The 19151-nt window shown below is 40.8% G+C and overlaps 1 protein-coding gene across 1 annotated transcript in view; it reads left to right on the forward strand.

Annotated features, from left to right (window-relative positions):
* The window catches only part of CASR (calcium sensing receptor), a 73013-nt gene that overhangs the window by 43034 nt on the left and 10828 nt on the right, over positions 1–19151 (forward strand). The window contains exons 3-4 of the mRNA XM_084501174.1: positions 1080–1386; positions 4825–5706. Of these exons, the coding sequence (XP_084357300.1) occupies positions 1080–1386; positions 4825–5706 (1189 nt within the window). The remainder of the gene's footprint in view (positions 1–1079; positions 1387–4824; positions 5707–19151) is intronic.

Here is a 19151-nt window from a genome sequence, read left to right on the forward strand (position 1 = left end):
AGTTATCCTAAAATGTAGCAGCTTAATAGACACACTACTGGTTGCTTTCAGAGTTTTACAGCTTTTACTGTAAGAGAATAGCACATGACAAAGTTACTTTCTTCCTGCTGCTTTCCATGAAGAAGCCTCTCTCTGTTTTGGGTTAGTCACTCACCCAACATCAGCTCCTATTCCATGTCAGAAAACACAGCTTCTCCACTTCAGAGAACAGAGAAAGCTTCAAAAAACAGCGTTTCAGTTTTACAGGCCAGCTCTGGTGGCAACTTCTGAGCTTGTGTCTAAAGCAGATGTATGAAAACACCATAATAAAGAGAATATTATTGTTTCAATGAGAACAATGAAGTACCTAATTAGCAAGTTAACAAGTTACACTAGGATTTATGCTTATAACATATCTCTGTTTGCTGATATAAACAGGTTGGCTGTGCCCTCTCTCACAGTGTGAAGTGGTGATATGAGGCCCAGTGTTACAGATGACTAAATTTTCCTGAGCAGAGCATCCAGCAGCATGCCAGTGCTGTGGCTTATCTCACATTGCCTGCCTAAAGCCACCAGGCACTGGCACATTAGGTATCCCTGAGCCCAAGTTCCTGACAGCATCGTGGTCAGGCTTAGCAGACACTGCCATCTGCATTCAGAAATGTGTCAGAGGAGGCAGGCTGGAAGGAAATCTGGCAGGAGAAGCTCTGTGTTAGAGCATTTTCTGAAGAATCATGAGATCCAGGCCCAGTGTCCTCAGGAGAACCAACCCTCCAGGCATGTTCTCTTTTGACTTTCCCAGAATTTAAGGAACTTAGAAAAGGTCATCTTATCCTCACGACCTCTTAACTGAGCTCCCAAAATGATGTGTTGAAAAGCAGAACAAAATCTTTTCGCATATGCAAACCTTTCTTATAACCACTGAACAGACAAAAGCAAAAGTTTCTGAATTCAGCCGGATGCGAGACTGAGATGAATAGTGTAAGCTGCTTTTGCCTTCTGTGTCGAGAATCTTTCATTTTCCCCTTGTCTCAGCCCTGGTCTCATCTCCTCTGTTTCCCTCCTTCTCACTCTGTGTTATTTTTGTTTCACTCTCCCAGGTATAATTTCCGAGGCTTCCGCTGGCTCCAGGCTATGATCTTTGCCATAGAAGAAATAAACAGTAGCCCAAATCTCCTTCCCAACATGACCTTGGGATACAGGATATTTGACACTTGCAATACAGTCTCTAAAGCCCTTGAGGCCACTCTGAGTTTTGTGGCTCAGAACAAGATAGACTCCTTGAACCTGGATGAATTCTGCAACTGCTCAGAACATATCCCTTCCACCATTGCAGTCGTGGGGGCAACCGGCTCTGGGGTCTCCACCGCCGTGGCCAATCTGCTGGGACTCTTTTACATACCTCAGGTATGCTTTCACTTGTCTTGCTTAGATTACAGGTGTGGCCTGCCTCTCTGCTCTGCAGTGCTGCCAGGTGTATGGCGCAGCTGGGGATATTGCTGTTTGGAGAGGGGTACATTACAGAACAAGGATGGAGAACCACACTGCTGCTTATGTGCTCTGTCTCTGTTTCAAACATAAGAAGGTTTGGAAATGGAGAGGCCCTAACTGTATACAGTAACTGAATACATCCTAGGAGGGTTAAGGGGCAAGGCAATGATGGGAAGCACTGTCTTTCAGAGTGGGACAATGGTTTATATAACAGAAAACAGCCTTATTTACCTCCAAATGTACTGTGTCACATCAAAATGAATACTTTTATTAGTAACAGATACGAGCCTTTGGTCTCAGATGTGTCAGATACATATTTGGACCAGTACAAGCATATTCAGAGGCTGTGCCAGGTCCTCCGTTCCACTCTCTGCCACCCACCAGAAGGGCTCAAGCAAAGTTCAACCTCCATGGCTAGTTAGATTTTTGCCACTTCACATAGACCCTCAAGGAGAAGGTCAATACAAAATATGTGATTGTTTTCTTATGGGAGAACTATTTCTTGCTAGAAATTTGTAATTCCCCCCAAAAAAAGATTGCCAGGCAGCCAGTAATGACATCCAGCCAACAGCAATATTGTAGCCTAGGAGGAAAGTAGAGGTTTAGAAGGGTAGAGGATGAGCAGTTTAGCCTGTGACCACTGGTAATTTAGACAAGTCATTGTCAGGTGCCAACTATGACAGCTTAGTTGTGATGTTGTTTCACTGTGGTCACTTTCTAGTTATGCCCACCTTGCATGGAGCTTGGTAAGGCAGACCTCATTCATTGCCAGACACACTTACCTCTGTCAGTATCTCTGATTATTCAAGTAGGTGATCTGTAAAGTTGTTGTTTCTGCTGATCAGGTGCTGTGAAGGGTTGTTCTGGGCTGGCCTGCCTTTCTTTGACCTAGGGACTCCAAAACATGGTTTGTGAGAGTATGTGCGTATGTCCCAACTTGTTCCTGGGTCATCTGCGTGGCAGTGTAGTTGTGCCAGCTGCTGTGCCATAGCATCCTTCATGCAGTTTGCTGACTCTGTTGGGACCAGGGACAGTAACCACAGTCCCACACTTTTGTTTGACAAAGCTGTTGCTCTGCCAAGACCCTAAGCAAAATTAGAGGCTGGCATATTATAGCCTAATGTTGCTGTTGTTGATTTTAGGTTTCCACACTGAAGACAACTTCTGAAAAGTGCTTGGCTTTATGCATTTAGGTGTTGCCTTGCATAGCCTAACGTTTCTTGTTCCCATTCTAAAATGAGTGTTGGTGCCAGAGCTTACAGAAGGCCTTGTGACAAGATTGCATCACACTGTTCTCTTACTCTGCCCTGAAAGGATATATCATTATTTCAGCCAGGGTTCTAATTCCCATCTATACCACAAATGAAGAAGGAAGAATTTTTGCCTGCCTGGTGCACTGTAATATATCTTGTCTACTTAGTGTTCTTATTAGCCTGATTCCCTTGCAGGAATCTGAAGAAATGGACATTGGGTGTCTGAGCAGGAAAGAATGGTTTAAGCTACAACCAACATCTAGATATTGCCCAGAGCAGCATTGGAAGGTGGCGTGTAATAAACACTGTGGTGGCATTTTAAGTCATACTGTTAATTTACAGAACATGTTACCAGGTTAACGAGGGCTACTGAGAAGGGTCGGTGGGTTTGACTATACCTAATAGATGTTTGCAGTTCTCGGAGTTTTTCTTTGAACAGGGAATGATGTTTATGCTATAAGGAAGTAGCCTTTATCTAGTGGTTACAGAAATGGGTAGAGGTCAGTAGGTTCAGTTCGCAATGTGGAATGAAATTTCAGACAGGTGGCTGGAGTCTGACAACAGAAAGCAGGCTTTTAAACTGGGAGTTGTTGGGGAGCATTAGAATATGCATTATCACTGCCATTTACTGCAAGCCATTAGCAAATCCATGTTTAATAAACCCTACATTTCAGTATAAGATGGAAGTATATTTTACAGTTAATCTAAGGCTCATTACTCATCCTGTTGACATAGAAACCGAAAATGTTACAGCTTCTGTCCTATTTCTTAGTATCTTACTTCAGTGTACCCTATTAAATTGCTAGTGGTCAAGAATAAGGGGACTCATTAAAGATAGACTTTTTCACATTTAAAAGAGATGCCAGGACATTTGCTGAAGTTCCCAAACCAATGGGCACTGCTAAGGTCTAAACAGGGAAGCCACTGTGACTTCGTCTAAGGTCACCTCCCTTGGAGAATCCAGGCCTTGCTCTGGAACACAAATAACCCTGGAGAGGAAATTCACCTCTTACAGCACCTGCGGGATTGGGGTACTTTGCTTGTACCTTCTGGCATGAGGTTGCAGGAGATAAGGGTAGTTCTGGGTAGGAGCCTGTCCAGGGGAGAGCACAGCTCTGTGAAAGGACAATATGTTCCTGTGGCCCTTGAAACTGCACTAGGAAACCTCCTTCTTTTCTTTCTTCTTGCAGAAGCACTAAATGCCAGATTTTAAGGAAGAGATAAGGTTTTATGTAAATTTCCACTTTGTACAAAATGAACTGTTTATAGAAGACTTTTCAAAGTGAGAGGCAGTCCTAAAGAGTTCAGATACCAATCTCAAAATGCAAAGATAAGTGAGACTTAAAACTTCTTCATATCTTTAAACTATTCTGTTTTGGGTTTTATTGTTTCCCTACTTACAGAACATCCAAATTATATCTTAAAAGCATATGGCACTTGTTCTGCATACAAAAAAGAAAACATTTCTTGATAGTTTTAGTAAAGGAAATAAAATCCCATTTTGATGGCAAAACATGGTGGCTCATAGAGTGAGGAATGTCTACTGGCTTCTTTGCTGATTATGTCCGGCAATCGGGAAATCATGCTAAGGTAATGACTAGCATTACCTCAACACTCCTCAGGGTCAAGGCCACTGATGCATATCACATCCTTACTTCAGCTGGCAGGGGTTGTAAATATGGCCTATGTAAATATTCCTATGGTTCCTGATGGAGCCTGTTTAAGGATGGGGACAGAGGTGACAGGAGAATCAGTGCCACCCATGGCTCACCTCCTCATCATTCTCCCAGGATGGTGTCAGAGTCATGCTCCCTCTGACCCTTGGCCTTACAGGAGGGCACACACTTGCTCCATCCACTGAGGTCTGAGCAGCTGCTTCTCCCTGTGTGTCTCTGTAGGACATCCAGAGGTACAAGTACATAGTCTCTTAGATCGTGTGCAACCACAGGCCAAGAGAACATGGCTGACCATGTGGTGCCAGTCTTCCGTTCATCCCATCTGAGGCTGTACAGGTTGACAGTTAATCTACGCAAATGTTGGCATTTTATTCCCAGGCAGTTCACTTCATGGTCTCGTTTACTTGTCTGCTGTGCTCTTGCAGGTCAGCTATGCCTCATCCAGTCGTCTTTTGAGCAATAAGAACCAGTTTAAGTCCTTCCTCCGCACAATCCCCAACGACGAGCATCAGGCCACCGCGATGGCAGACATCATCGAGTACTTCCGCTGGAACTGGGTGGGGACAATTGCAGCTGATGATGACTATGGACGGCCAGGGATTGAAAAGTTTCGGGAGGAGGCGGAGGAGAGAGACATCTGCATCGATTTTAGTGAGCTCATCTCCCAGTATTCGGACGAAGAAGAGATCCAGCAGGTGGTGGAGGTCATCCAGAACTCCACAGCAAGAGTGATTGTTGTTTTCTCCAGTGGCCCGGACCTGGAACCACTCATCAAAGAGATCGTCAGGCGAAACATCACTGGCAAGATCTGGCTGGCAAGTGAGGCCTGGGCCAGCTCTTCCCTGATAGCCATGCCAGAGTTCTTCCGTGTCATTGGCAGCACCATTGGGTTTGCACTGAAGGCAGGACAGATCCCAGGCTTTCGTGAGTTCCTGCAAAAGGTGCATCCCAAGAAATCCACCAACAATGGCTTTGCCAAGGAATTTTGGGAGGAGACATTTAACTGCTATCTCCCCGATGGGTCCAAAAATTCTCCAGCTTCAGCTTCCTTCCACAAGGCCCATGAAGAGGGCTTGGGCATTGGAAACAGTACAACTGCCTTTCGACCTCCATGCACAGGGGATGAGAACATCACCAGTGTGGAGACACCATACATGGACTACACACACTTGCGGATATCCTATAACGTGTATTTGGCAGTATATTCTATTGCCCACGCTTTGCAGGATATATATACCTGTACCCCTGGGAAAGGGCTCTTCACTAACGGATCCTGTGCAGACATTAAGAAGGTTGAGGCATGGCAGGTAAGTTCTTTGTTGCTGTTAAGGCATACCTGTGCAAGATACTCATAGAAAAAAAAGAAAAGCTGTCCTGGAGCGCCTCCAGGCTGCCTGGGGAGGGGTGCCTTTCACAATCCTGGGTCTTGGACAAACAGTCAGGCTCCTAGGATTTAGCATATCACTGCAGGCAATTTAGGTCCACCTTGCAGTGAAAGTAATTTGTGTAAGGTTTGCCTGCAGTGGAAGGGGTTTAAACTAAGTTAAATTTTCTTGTATTCGCTACAGGCCAAAAGTGCACACACACACAATTACCACAGCTTGGCTGACGCAAGGTAATTTGATCATATATTAAGCCCTTACATAAACAAGAGGGTCTGGAGAGAACACATAAACAAGGAAAACAGTTTTTAGAGTTCATTGTCTTTGGCAAGCTCTACAGGTTTTGCAATCCCACAGCAATTTTCCATACAGGCCATATTTTTTTTCCACAGTTTTCAGCTTATATAGGATCAAACTAAAGCAGATTGAATAATGAAGAAAAATAATGTGTGGCCGTTGGGCAAATAATAGATAAATAATAGATGGCAATGGTATTTGTGAACTGATAAAATGATACTAACAACACATTCACTAATTCAGTTGATAAATTCTGCTCACTGGTTTATGGATAATATTCTGGCATTCTGGTCTTCTGATCCTTTATTAATACTCTATATCCTGTCGTGCATTTGACTGTGCTATCTAATGCACTATTCATTGTGTGTTTAGACTATCCAGTACATTCTCAAATAGAAGGATTAGATTTAAGGTTAACAAATGAAAATATGCCAAATATGCAGCAAATTAGTTGCCCATTTCTGGTCATGACATAAAACTTGGATCCCAAACTGAAATCTGAAAGATTCTGAAATCAGAAGAACACTAATGAATGAAAAGAGGATCACAAGCATGTTTGTTTGTGTAATTCCCTCTGTCTGGGATAGACTAACCAAACTAGAGGCTGCCCATGACACAGACTTTGCAGATATTGGGTCAGCATTCACATGTGTGAACTGCAGTTTGGTTTCTGTCTGTTCTCGGTAAATGCATAAACATCAGTCAAAACAAAGTAAAAGATTCTTCTTGGCAGTTTTGAAAACTGCACTCTTTAGCTCTAGGTACCTAATTTGGGTCTGCCAAAGACATTTTACTTGGAGTTATTGAGTGCAGGTGTCGACCCTAGTGTAGAGGAATTCTGCAATTGCTGGCTCTGAGGTTTCTGTCTTTCAATGCTATTTTGCTTTTCAGGAGTATACTGGCAGAATTGGGCAAGTCATAGACAGATTTAGCTTTAATTTGTATTGCTAAAAGTGTTTCAGAATAAATATATTTTTAAATTTATTCCCTCATGCTTTGTCACCTTGGAAAGAAAAAAGAATGGGATATTCACAATATATTGCAGTAATGTGTTTGTTGAGGATTCCAAAATAGGGAAGAATGTCTTTTTTTTTTATTTTATTTTCTTGTCTGGTACTGAAGGATAGCTATATCAAAATGTAAAGCACACTGATCCAGGCTTCCTGGCTTATAGCACCAAGAAAGAGTTGGGGGGAAGAACAGGACTGGATAGGAATAGCAGGTGCTACAAGGGAGCAGTGCATATCTGATATGACCACCATTATGTGGTGTTGGCTGTCAAGCATATTTGATATTTGTGCATTTTTTCACTTCATTTCAACATCAAACTTATGAATAGCAGGTAAATGCCAAATCTGTGAGCACACCTACTTCACATTGTAGCTCATTGTAGCCCCTTGTAGCTCATTACATTCAGGAAGCTTTCCTTAGCCACAGGAGTAATGAGTTTACCTCACAAACCTCCATCCTCCAGCATCTCCAGAGAACACTTTTCTGAACAACCAGAATCTAAGACTGAAGAAAACCTTACTGCAGAAATTAACTTCCTGGAACACAGCAGTTCTGTGGCTGCTCACTTTTCATACAATCACTTCAATGGTTTCTTAGTAGAAAGCAATCAGCAGGAGTGAGAAAGGTGTTAGGAAGCCTCCCTGCCAGACACTGGAGGCAGCAGCCACTAAGTGTCTGAAATCACTGACCAGGTGGTGTGTGTGACAGACAATGCAATCCCTGTGAACTTGTGGCTCCATTATCCTGAATTCCTTTCCATGGTTGTCTTTGCCAGCAGGGTCAGTGGCTGGTGAGGATAGTGTGTTCTGCTTTATAATTTCATATAGTTTGAATTTGTTTCTTTTCAGTGATATTATCCCACTAACTCATAAGAGTTATTTTTTTTTTATTGTCTGCTAGTATATTATGTACTTAGAATACAAACCTTTTAGAGGAACTGTTATATATATTTTGTTCAGGGTGTTTGTGTGGATTTCTGTATAGAAATAACATTTTTATCTCAGTGATCATTTCATCTGAACTGGATAGCATGAGGCCTGGCACAGAACCGTGAGCCAGCTAGATACGCATTCTCATTCACTGGTGGACTGTGATTTTTTTAGAAGCGTGTATTGAGTAAAGCTAATTCTGTTTGTTTCGCTGGTTCATGGACTTGCTTTCCCCAGACACAGGCTCTCCCATAAGCTATAGAACAGTATGGCAAGGGTACAGCATGAGCTCAGGCCTCCTGCACTGAAGCTTCTTCCCTACCTCTTTGTCCAGTTTATCAGTAACAGCTCCAATAGTCTGCTGTTACAGCCCCTCTTTTCTTAACATCTTCTTTGATAGAACAAATCCACATTTTTGAACAAACAGCTGATGGGCTTCTCTTTCTGTCTCAGAATAAAATTGTTGTGATTCAGTAGGGTTTTGAGAAGGCTCTTGCGAAGGCAAAAGTGTGCAGTCACAGGGTCATGGAGCAGAGCATCCTTAGATGGACTATTTTCAAGTTGTGATTATACTGGAAGCTGTAAACTTTGGCAGGCTCATGAGTAAAAAATGAGATAGCTCTTCTAGTCACTGAGGCAAAGATGTACATGCTGAAAAATGTTCTGTCCAAATGGTTAGCAGATAAAGGACACACTCAAGTAAATTATGCCTTGTAAAGAATGCCTAGAAATCTGATTGACCTCAGACTTTGTGAAAAACTGCCTTATGCTGTTCAACCAAAATTTAAGAAAATAATTAAATAATTAGAAAAAATCAAATATGAATTGGCTTCAACTTATTGGATTCTGTGAGGCCTTAAAGAAGGGAGTGTTTCCTTAGATGACATACATCTCTCCAGACTTTTAAACCTAAGCGCTTATCTAATCAATTTTGTGTCTGTTGAACTATATAGGCCGGTTGGACAATTAAAATGGTGTACTGAAAACAACTGCGTTGTGAAATAGAGAGCAAGATAATTTCAAAACAGGTATTAACTTAGGCTGGTATGAAACTTAGTCGTTCAGGAAGAATTGCTGAAGGCAGTTTCAGATCCTGTTGGGACTTTGAATAGACTGACTATAAAGAGTTGTTACTGGAAAGTGACAGCAAATTGGTGCAGAGAGCCTCATATATTGATTAGATCTCTGCACAGATGGGCAAAGATGGCATTAAACACCTCCCAGAAGAGACATTTCAATCAGATGTGGATTATGGTGCCTAAAAACACTGAGCTTGTAGGATAGCTACTGGCTCTACTAATAGCTTTAATAATTGGACAATTCACAATATACCACTTAGAACTAAATTTAGACTTAAATTAATAAAAAGAACCCTATTTTAGGCTCTTAGATATTTTGCCATAACAGTTATTGTGTGGTATGTTGACATCCCAAGAGTATTAAAGCATCGTTTACTCAGTCAGGATTTCTGACGATAGATTCTTCACCATTAGTAAACACAGTTCCCTGGGCCCATGTGTGCAATGGATTAGTTCATATTGTGTTTGTTAAAAGTGGAAAACAAAGCAACTATGGCATTGGGTATAGACTAGGTGTCCACACTGGTCCTTTCATATGGTGGCTCCAGCTACAGATAGAAGCATATAGAGTACACTAGAGAGCACCATCCAATAGCACTGACAATGAGCTCTCCCTGTACATGTGCTGCTGCTTTTGTCTGTATAGAGACAAAACCTTAATATGAACCTCAAAAATGTTAAAATAGAGCCACTTGCTAAATGATTGTGCAGTTTACAATCCTTTGTATAATAAACCATGTAAATGTATATCACATTCAGGAGAGTAATCTTGATTCATCTAAGGCATGCTTTACATTAGATGTAAAGCCTGGGTATTTCACTTCTGAAGGGCTGTGCTTGCCAGCATACTTGAGTTGAACAAGATTTATTATCCCCAGCAGATGTGCTACCTAGCAGAGCTTTTTCTTTATTAGTACAGTCTATGGCAGGTCACAGCTCCTGTCACAGATCGTCTCTTATTTCTAGTTTGAATTTTTAACTAGCCTTTAGTTCCACTGGTCTCTATTTGGCCTTGTTCTATTAGATTTTAAAGTCCATCATATCTCTCAGTGAGGTGTTTATGCACATTGATAAATTATTCCTCAGTCTTATCTTGGTAATTTAAACAGAGTAAATTTAGTTCCTAAGATACTTTATCTGGTTTATTTCTGTATCTTGTCCAGTTACTCATCCTTTTTGACACATTTTCAGCCTCAACCAGACAGTGGAAAAAAAGTCCCACATTTACATATACTTATTACTTCTTCATTTATACATGAACAAGTCACATTAGCCTTCCTTACCATGGTGGAAAGGCTGCAGTGAATTGCCTGTAATGCTTTACAGGATGTGATACCCTTTCTGTGCCTGTGGCAGGAATTTCTTATGCCTTAACACGTAAGTCTGAATTTTACCACATTAAACCCAGATGTGAGAGAGCAACCTAGGGGGAATGATTTGTCTTTGTTGTTATTTACCCTTACATTAATCCATTTGTTTTCTGCAAGTTCTCCCAGCAGCACTTCTGTGTTTGCTGCCAGAGTACTGAAGGACATATTGGATAGCTGAGTTGTTTACTGAGCCTTGAGGAATTCTCTGTGAATGGATGGTTTGCTTTTAGAAATCTGCTGGTAAACCTTTAGGAGGATGCTTTACATTAAATGTAAAGCCTTGGTATTTCAATTCCAAAGGGTTGTGTTTGACAACCAAACTTGTATTAACAAGACCCTTATTTCTCAAAGCCTTACTGACTGGTAGCAATTATGTGTCTGTCCTGTAATTTTGTATTAATTCATCCTCAACCCCTAACTCTTGTTTTCCCATTGTTTTTCTTGGGATTGAGGTCAGGTTAACCAGTCTGATTACAGAGGACATACCTCTGCCTTTTATTGTCTTCCTTTGGCCCCTGTTGCAAGCCCATCAGAGGCTGACTCTAGAGTGTCCCTTTGAGCAGTGATGCATGTCCTACATGGGCTGATACAGAGGAAAACTTCAGACATGCTCCTGGCTATGCATTACACTTGAATGTATACTAGAAATGTGGGTTTTGATTGCTGTGGAATAATATTAGGTAGCATACTGACTTTGTCATTCAAGGCCAGTGGCATTTTTATGTGTATATTGTAATCCAGCTGTATTAGCACTCTTCTTATTGCTAGTAGAATGCTGTGAAGAACTGTCTGCTTCTGTCAGTCTTTTAGATCCAATTTAAATTGCTCAGACTGTTCTCTAATCTCTTTTTAAGGACCTTCCACTTCCATTAATGTCATATTATGGCTTCAAAGCAAGTGCCCTTGGGATAAGAACATCCTGTGTGTTTTTCTTTCTGATAGTGAGTGCAATAACACATCACTCATTCTGCTTTCCTGCTCCTTCACCATCCTCTTTATCTGTCTCTTTCAATCTTACGTCATGAGGGTCTGGCATACGTGACACCCTCTTCATTTTAATACATTCAAGACGTTTCTTAATACACCGAATGATTTTTTCCTATTTGTTCTCCAGGAGTTTGTATATGTGTTCTACTTTCCATTAGTATAATACTTGTGTTTCAGAGTCTTGTTTGAATGATCTCTGTTGAAGCAACACTCAGAGCACACCACAATAACCAGTGCTCTTTGAGATTTATTTGTATGATGAAGTCAGTGACATATCATTACCACCTAATTAATGAGCTTTTGTTTTAATGAACACAGACAAAACCTCTGAACTGATACTGGGTTTATCATGTATGCAGATCAGGCACAGTTGTTCCATCATTTCCTCTAGATTTTCAGTGGATTTTCTCTGTTCTGTTGGATACAGAGACCTCCATTATGACTGGCCTACACTTGTACATTACTGAGTCAGGTGACTAGTCAGAAAACTGTTTGATTTTTTGTATCCTTATATTCCAGGCCTAGGGATTCCCCATAGACATGATTTCTTCCTTTTGCTGACATGATTTTTGTCCTAAGTAATAGCAACTACATTAATTCCCACTGTATTTGTAAGGAGGGGAAAGATGCTGTCATTACAGGCATTTTTCTCCAGAAGTATAGGATCACAGACTTCCAGATGCATATTTAAATCCTACAGGCACTCCTCTTCATTGGTGGATCAGATGAAGTCTTCTTGGGATGGCACTGAACTGGGACCAAGGCTACCTCAGATGCCTTTGCTGCTGAAGTTACTCGGAGGAAGGACTCTTTTGGACTATACAGAACTAATCATACAATTTCATGCTGTGGGCTATACAAATATCTTGAGTTACCATCATACAGCTGGATTTTCATTTAAATCAGAAAGAGGGAAAAACGTCAGAGTTAAAACTCTTACCTTAGAATTAACCTAAGATTATTCTGAAATAGTGTTAAAACTTATTGCTATTGTCACCTCCATTCTCCCCTAGAGTTAATCAAATTCACTAGCTTCAGTTAAATCCAAGTTAGTTGCAACAACATTATCCAAATAAACATTTTGAAAGACTCAAAATGAAGTGAGTCTTTTTCCCATTAAAAAGTAATTACAATTAAAAATAGAACTGTGATTTGAAGGTCACATCTTTAAGTCTGACTTTAAAAAATACATTGCACTGAATTTCAATTGACTGGATTTCACATGCTGTTTTCCTACATAAATCTTTGAAAACTCCGTGGTTGAGATGTAATGCAGAGGATGTTGCCACTCTGTTTATTTGCTCTTGTATTACATACATTCAATCAAAGCTAAGCAAATGAAAATTTTCCTGCTACACTTTTTTGAGCAAAATCATCATCCTTTATCATAGCATCCTTAAATGATGTGTTATTCACTACCAGCTTTGCATTATTTCAGTACCAGCATTCTATGGACAAGTGCTCATAGAATGGAAAAAACAATTTCACAAATGCTCAAACACAATGTACTTTACAGCTGTTCTGCACATGGCCAGCATTAATTTTTGAGGACCTTCAGGAAACAAAATATCTTGGTCCCATGTTTACTATGTCCTGTGCCCTCCTAACTGATAGTTATATTATCTGAAAAAACAGCCACACAGTGGCTGTAAGATCATACTGTATGATCATTTCTTGATTCCTTTGGGAACTTCTATGACTGGGCAGATAGTTCTTTCTGAAGCATAGAATCACAGTCATAGAATGGTTTGGGTTGGAAGGGACCTTAAAGACCATTCACTTCCAACCCCTTTTAGGCTTCTGCTTTTGAGTTTTTTTCTGGTCATCCTTGTAAACATAGTACCTTAGTAAATTTGACCCTAAATCAGATTGGCCCTATTTTATATCATTTCTCATTTTGAAACATATGTCTTTAACATGTTTGGTCTAAGTGACCTGTTCCACTGCTGTTACTTCTGTCCCCTCTCACTATCAATAAACCATCAAAGCTGCTACAGCTTTGAATCAGCAAAGCAGCGTCCTTTGATTGTTAGCTACAAAAACACATAAACTAACCCATCAAGCCCAGTTACAGTCAAACAGACTTACAAACAGTCCTTGTTGTAAGAAACTCTAGGCTTCCTCAGTTTCCAAGCAGACTGAGCGCTCAAAGCATAGCACAAGATACAGAGAACACCAAGAACCTTCCACTGAGCAGTAAGTGAGGTGTTTCCAATGCATTCCATCTAAGCTGCTCTATCTTCCAATTTCACAACAGTCTGATGTCCTACACTTGTCTAAATCCCTGAATAAAGTCAGCTGGCTTTGCAGCAGTCTCTGCTTCTGTATGAATGTAAATCACCTCTTTCCTACAAATCACTACATGTGTCATAAACTTCCTCTGCCTCCTCCCTCGAGTAAAATAATTCTGCACTTTTTAATTTCTCATCAAATGGAAGTCAAACTGGCTGTCTAAGAGTTATCATCACCACCTCTGGACTGCTCTAATCTTCTTTTAATTTTATTCTTTTTTTCTGATCAAGCAACTAGAACTAAACACATTTTCCAGGGAAAACTGTATTATTGAGGTACATATTGACACCATATTCTCAGCATTATTCTTTCTCAGTCTATTCTAATATTTTGTTTGCTTTTTCAACTACATAAGACAAAGCTTTTTACTGTGCTGCCTACAGTAACAAATGGGTCTTTGTCTTAAGTGGTTACAATTAATTTAGCTTCCAGTAAGGATCACGAATAGCTTAAATTCTTACTTTAATATATGGCACATTGCATTTTTCATATACATTTAGTATTCAGTCACATTGTCTGCTGACCTACCTAGCTTTATGAGGATGTCATTCAGCTCTTATCGAAGCATAACAACCTTGAATGATTTTGAGTTATTCTCAGCCTTTGTACAGCTAGTCCTGAATCTTGAACTGAATGCTTTCTTTCATGTTTTTTTGAGCCTCTGGTAGATTTAGCATTTTACCAGAGCTGGGATGTCCACCCTAGCTTGCCTGAATTGCTTTGCAGTATTGTCAGTGAGTCTCTGACTATCAGTATTCCCTCCCTTCTACTCTGGCACCAGCCTTTTGCCCAGAGATAAACTCCTTTTGTTAATCTGCAGTGCTGGCAACCTGACACTTTCCATCCTGAAGCATAGCCTAGTCCTTGTACAGTAGGCAATGACCAGTCTTCATTATTCTAGCATGAGGTGCCCAGTAACCCACCTACAGACCTTGTGCATGGGGCTGAAAATGCGTTACAGAAAGACATCCCAGGATCTTTTCCAACAGAATGACCAATTGGTCCTGCATAAAAACCAGCAAGAACAAGATGGTCCAAAATAGAGAAAGCAGCAGGAGTTATACATTGGGATACACAATAAAAATTAGAGCTTTGCTAGCATGAGGATAAAGATAGATACATAGAAGGGAAGGAATGGAGGAAATAAAAAACCCTATTGCTGCAGGGAACATTGCCTTTATGGCATTTTATGAGTTGTTCTTTCAGAAGTGCCATGCACATATTTCTTCCTGGTACTTGCCAATTGGAAATCAAATGCTGTATGCCACGACCACTGGGCTAATACAATAGTCTTATAGCCCAGAAAGCCAGCCATATCCTGGTCTATATTAGATATAAGGAGAAAATTCTTTATTCTGAAGGCACTGGAACAGGTTTTTCAGAGAGGCTGTGGATGCCCCATCCCTGGAAGTGTTTAAGGCCAGGTTGGATGGGGATTTGGGCAACCTGGTCTAGAGGAAGGTGTTCCTGCCCATGGCAGGGGGGTTGGAACTAGATGACCTTTAAGCTCCCTTCCAACCAAACCTTTCTATGATTCTATGAAATCTTTCTTTAAACACTTCAAGAGTAGGAGTGACTGCAGATAATCATAGATAATCTGACCATAGATAATCACTGCAAAAGAAAAGGTAAGGCCATAGCAGGAAAGAGAAAAAAAAAATGTGTGTTCACTATGGAAGAACTTGAGAGAACTTGAGAAGGTTCTTGAGTTTGTTCATTTATAGGGGACTTCTAGAGGATCTGTCTGATATTGCAGTGCATGTAGAAGAAGCTAGGGGACACAGGAGCATTCAAAACTTAATAACTACGTGCAAGTGAATAACATTATCCCAAGAGCTCTGCCAGAACTCATAGATGAAGTAGATGAAGTCCTGGCTATGGTGCCCAAACTCTTGTTTAAAACTGTGTTGGGCCCCGAGGCCTACAAAGATAGCAGGTGTGAAAATCATTTTTTAAAAGCTCTGGAGGAGATCCAAGCAACTAGCAAAGACTGACTGAGCCCATTATTAGAAATAGTACTTTAATAATAATAATAATAATAACAACAACAATAATAATGATAATAATAATAAAGCATGGAGGCAAAACAGAATATACTGAGGAGTTAGCATGACTTTTGTGAAAAGAAGTCCTATTTTACAAACCTCCTGAAGTTGTTTGAAGGCATCAGGCTGCATGTGGATAAGGGAGATCCTGTTTGTAGTGACAGCTCAGGCTTCTAGGTGGCTTCGTACGTTTGCCACCAAATTCATTCCTTTCATGGATAAACTGTTGTTTGAAAGACAATGAGCAAAGGAAAAAAATAAATGGTTGGTTCTGACTAATCACAAATGATATCTTCAAGACTGAACAGGTCCTCAGGTGGACTGCTCAGTTCTGGCTGAGCAATAATCAAAGAAGCAAATGGAGTGTTAAGAATGGTCCTACTGGAAAGGGGGCGGAGAGGAAAACTGTGCTGGAGCCATCTTATTAAGCCTTGGTGCATCTCACTTCAAAAATATGCAGGTCTCTGAATGGATGAGGTAGACTGGGAAAATTTGGAGAAGAGTCAATGGAGCAGCTTCTGTATAAGAAGCAGCAAAGTCAGATAGGACTCATCAGCCTTGGAACAAAATAGCTGAAGAGAGATCTGACAAAGGCTTGTAAAATCCTGAGATGTATGGAAAAGGTGATTTGCAAATCATGATTCTTTGTCTCTTCCAACATAAACACAAAGTGTATCAAAAGAGATTAGCATCTGCTCTGTTCCAACAAGTAGTTTTTGTCATAAAATGTAGATCTCTTTGCTAGGAAGTTGTGGATGTGAAAAGCTTGCACAGGTGCAGAACACAGATATGCATCATGGAAAAATAATCCACTATGGGTTATAAAGTACAAATAGCTTGGGCCCAGGAAATCACTGAGCTGCAAAATGTGTGAGTATTCTGGGGAAGTATCATGTCCCCTTTGACTCTTGCCTAGGCATTTGCTGTTTGGCTACTGTCAGAAACAGGTCCTGGGGAGATGGGCTGCTAGTCTGACCTACTACAACTGTTATGTTTTTATGCTCCTTGCAGTGGAAATAACATTACTCAGAATATCCAGTCTGGATAAAGCATGGGAGGCAACATGGCTGGGAATGGCTTTACCATGGGAATGGCCTTACCTGGCTAGGAGTGGCCTAGGAAGGTGGACTAGAAGGCACCTTACAAGTTCTTTCTGATAACAGGTGTTTTAATTAAAAGGCATTGTAATTCAGACAGAAGAAAAGGGGGAGAAATTACAGAAAGAAACATCTGAAGTCAGCAGCTTGTGGAACAGGCTCCCCACAGGCTTCCACCAGCTGCTGAAGGTGTACTCAAGCTATGAGGTCAACACTTTTTTCTGTAAACTCTTGGTTCCAGAATGCTATACATACACCCGTGACACATGCCGTTGCCCTCACTGAAGCAGGGTCTTTTAAGTCTTCATGAATTGAGTCCTGGGTATTTATGTTTCTATGTTTAGTTACAAAATATAGTGACATGTTTTTAACTGTAAAGCCTTTAGCTAATCATTAACAGACTGCTGCCTATAAGAGTGCAGCAGTAATTCTAGGCAAGCGTAGAGTCTACAACTTCCTCTTCTGAAGTTTAGTGCTTATATATTTCTTGGCTGTTTAAACTGTATTTTCATCCCATAGACATTAAAACTGGTTGTGTGATATACAGGTGACATCCTTGGATTTTATTACCATCTAAAACAAGAACATGTCCTAGCAGTCACTCAGTTACTGGTTCACAAGGTGCCCCTCATAAATTCACACTTGAAAGCAAACTTTGGTATTTGCTGAGAGGGGAAACCTATTTTGTTACTCCCGTTGTCCTGATGCACCTCCGCTGTGAATTTTAAGGAACAGAGTGACTGAGATGAATGCTATGAAGATAGATTTTAAAAAAATATCCAGGGGATCCAGAAGTTTCTCTATCATTTGTCTCACTGACAGTAAGAACAGCCAGCCTCCTGCCTCTGCAGCTGAGCAGGAGAGGCAGGACTTAAACTGAAGCATCTTAAATACAGCTCTTGCAAGATTGTCCCTTAATGTGTGTAGTAACTTTAATCAAAAGAAATGTGTGTTCTGCACCTCCTGCCTATACAGATAAAGTTCAACCCAGCAGTGATACCCACTCAGGGCTAGTGTAGTTCAGCAGTGCTGCAGTACTGCATGAGAGTGTAACATTTGATTCTATGATTTTGTTGGAGTGAGGAGAAGGATGAAACGCAGCTCATCATGACTGAACTCTGGTCTGGATGTCAATACTGGAGGTGTTACCCTGGGGTAGGTGCTAGAACTTGAAGAGGAATGCAGGTTTCCTGCATCATCAGGTGCTTGGGCTCCTTATGGGCAAGGTTCCTGCTAACACATCCAGGATTGCAGCCCTACTGTAAAAAGAAAAAAAGGCCAAAGTGAGATAATGCAGTATGGAGGAGTCCCTCCAGAAGAGGGACAGTGGGGATGAGAAAGACAGAAAAAACTCTTCCCTCCACCATCTAACTCAACATTCAAAGACTAAATAGTGTGTTAATATTTCAATGTACTTCCATCAACATTACACAAAGATTAAGTAGTATAGTATAGCCAGTCATGTCCTGTGTAGTACTACTCTGATTGTTCCAGACTCTCTCAGGTTGGCATTAATATAAGTGTGAGAAGAGACAAGGGTATCTCTGGAGCTCTTGGGATTTTATTTTGTGATAGAAGGATCCTAAGGGGAAACAGAGAAAAATGAGACAATTTAGCAAAACTGACAGGAATTAATGAAGTGATTCTGCTCCTCTGTCCCTATGTTTCCAAGTGAAAAGGCTTCAGTGAAACATTTTTATCTGTTCTATGTCTATGGGGTGAGGAGGTCTCTGCCTGCCCACAGACTGATTTAGTTTGGGTTTTTGTTTGCTTGTTCATTTTGTTTTACATTTTGCCATCCAGGATTGTATGGTTGGGCAACCATAGATAAAAGAGGGAGAACTGGCCTCAAGCTGTTGTAGGTGCTAGAACCAGAGCAGCAGTGGTCTAGGGACAGCTGACATCCAGCTGCCGTTAGAGTCACAACAGCTGGAATCCATACATGACTTCTACAAGAATCTCAATTTAAATTAGAAAAAAAAAAAAATGATAAATGCGTAAGACAGCAATTTATTCTTGAAGATTAGAAAAGTACCTACTATGTAAAAGAATTGTCTCACAGTCATTTGTACAGGTTTTCTTCTATGCTGCTGCTCCTTTTCTCTATTTGTCCAGCTATCAGGATCATGAATTTTGCAACTGCAGCTGTTCCTGGTTTAAACTGCTCTTGTTCACAGCATGTGACAGCTTAAGGCATGAAAATTACAGGAGTCAACACGTGGGGATAGGCAGAATGTGATTACCTGAAACCATGTGACGAGGA

The sequence above is a fragment of the Aythya ferina genome (assembly GCF_964211825.1).
Source record: "Aythya ferina genome assembly, chromosome: 1".
NCBI lineage: Eukaryota > Metazoa > Chordata > Aves > Anseriformes > Anatidae > Aythya > Aythya ferina.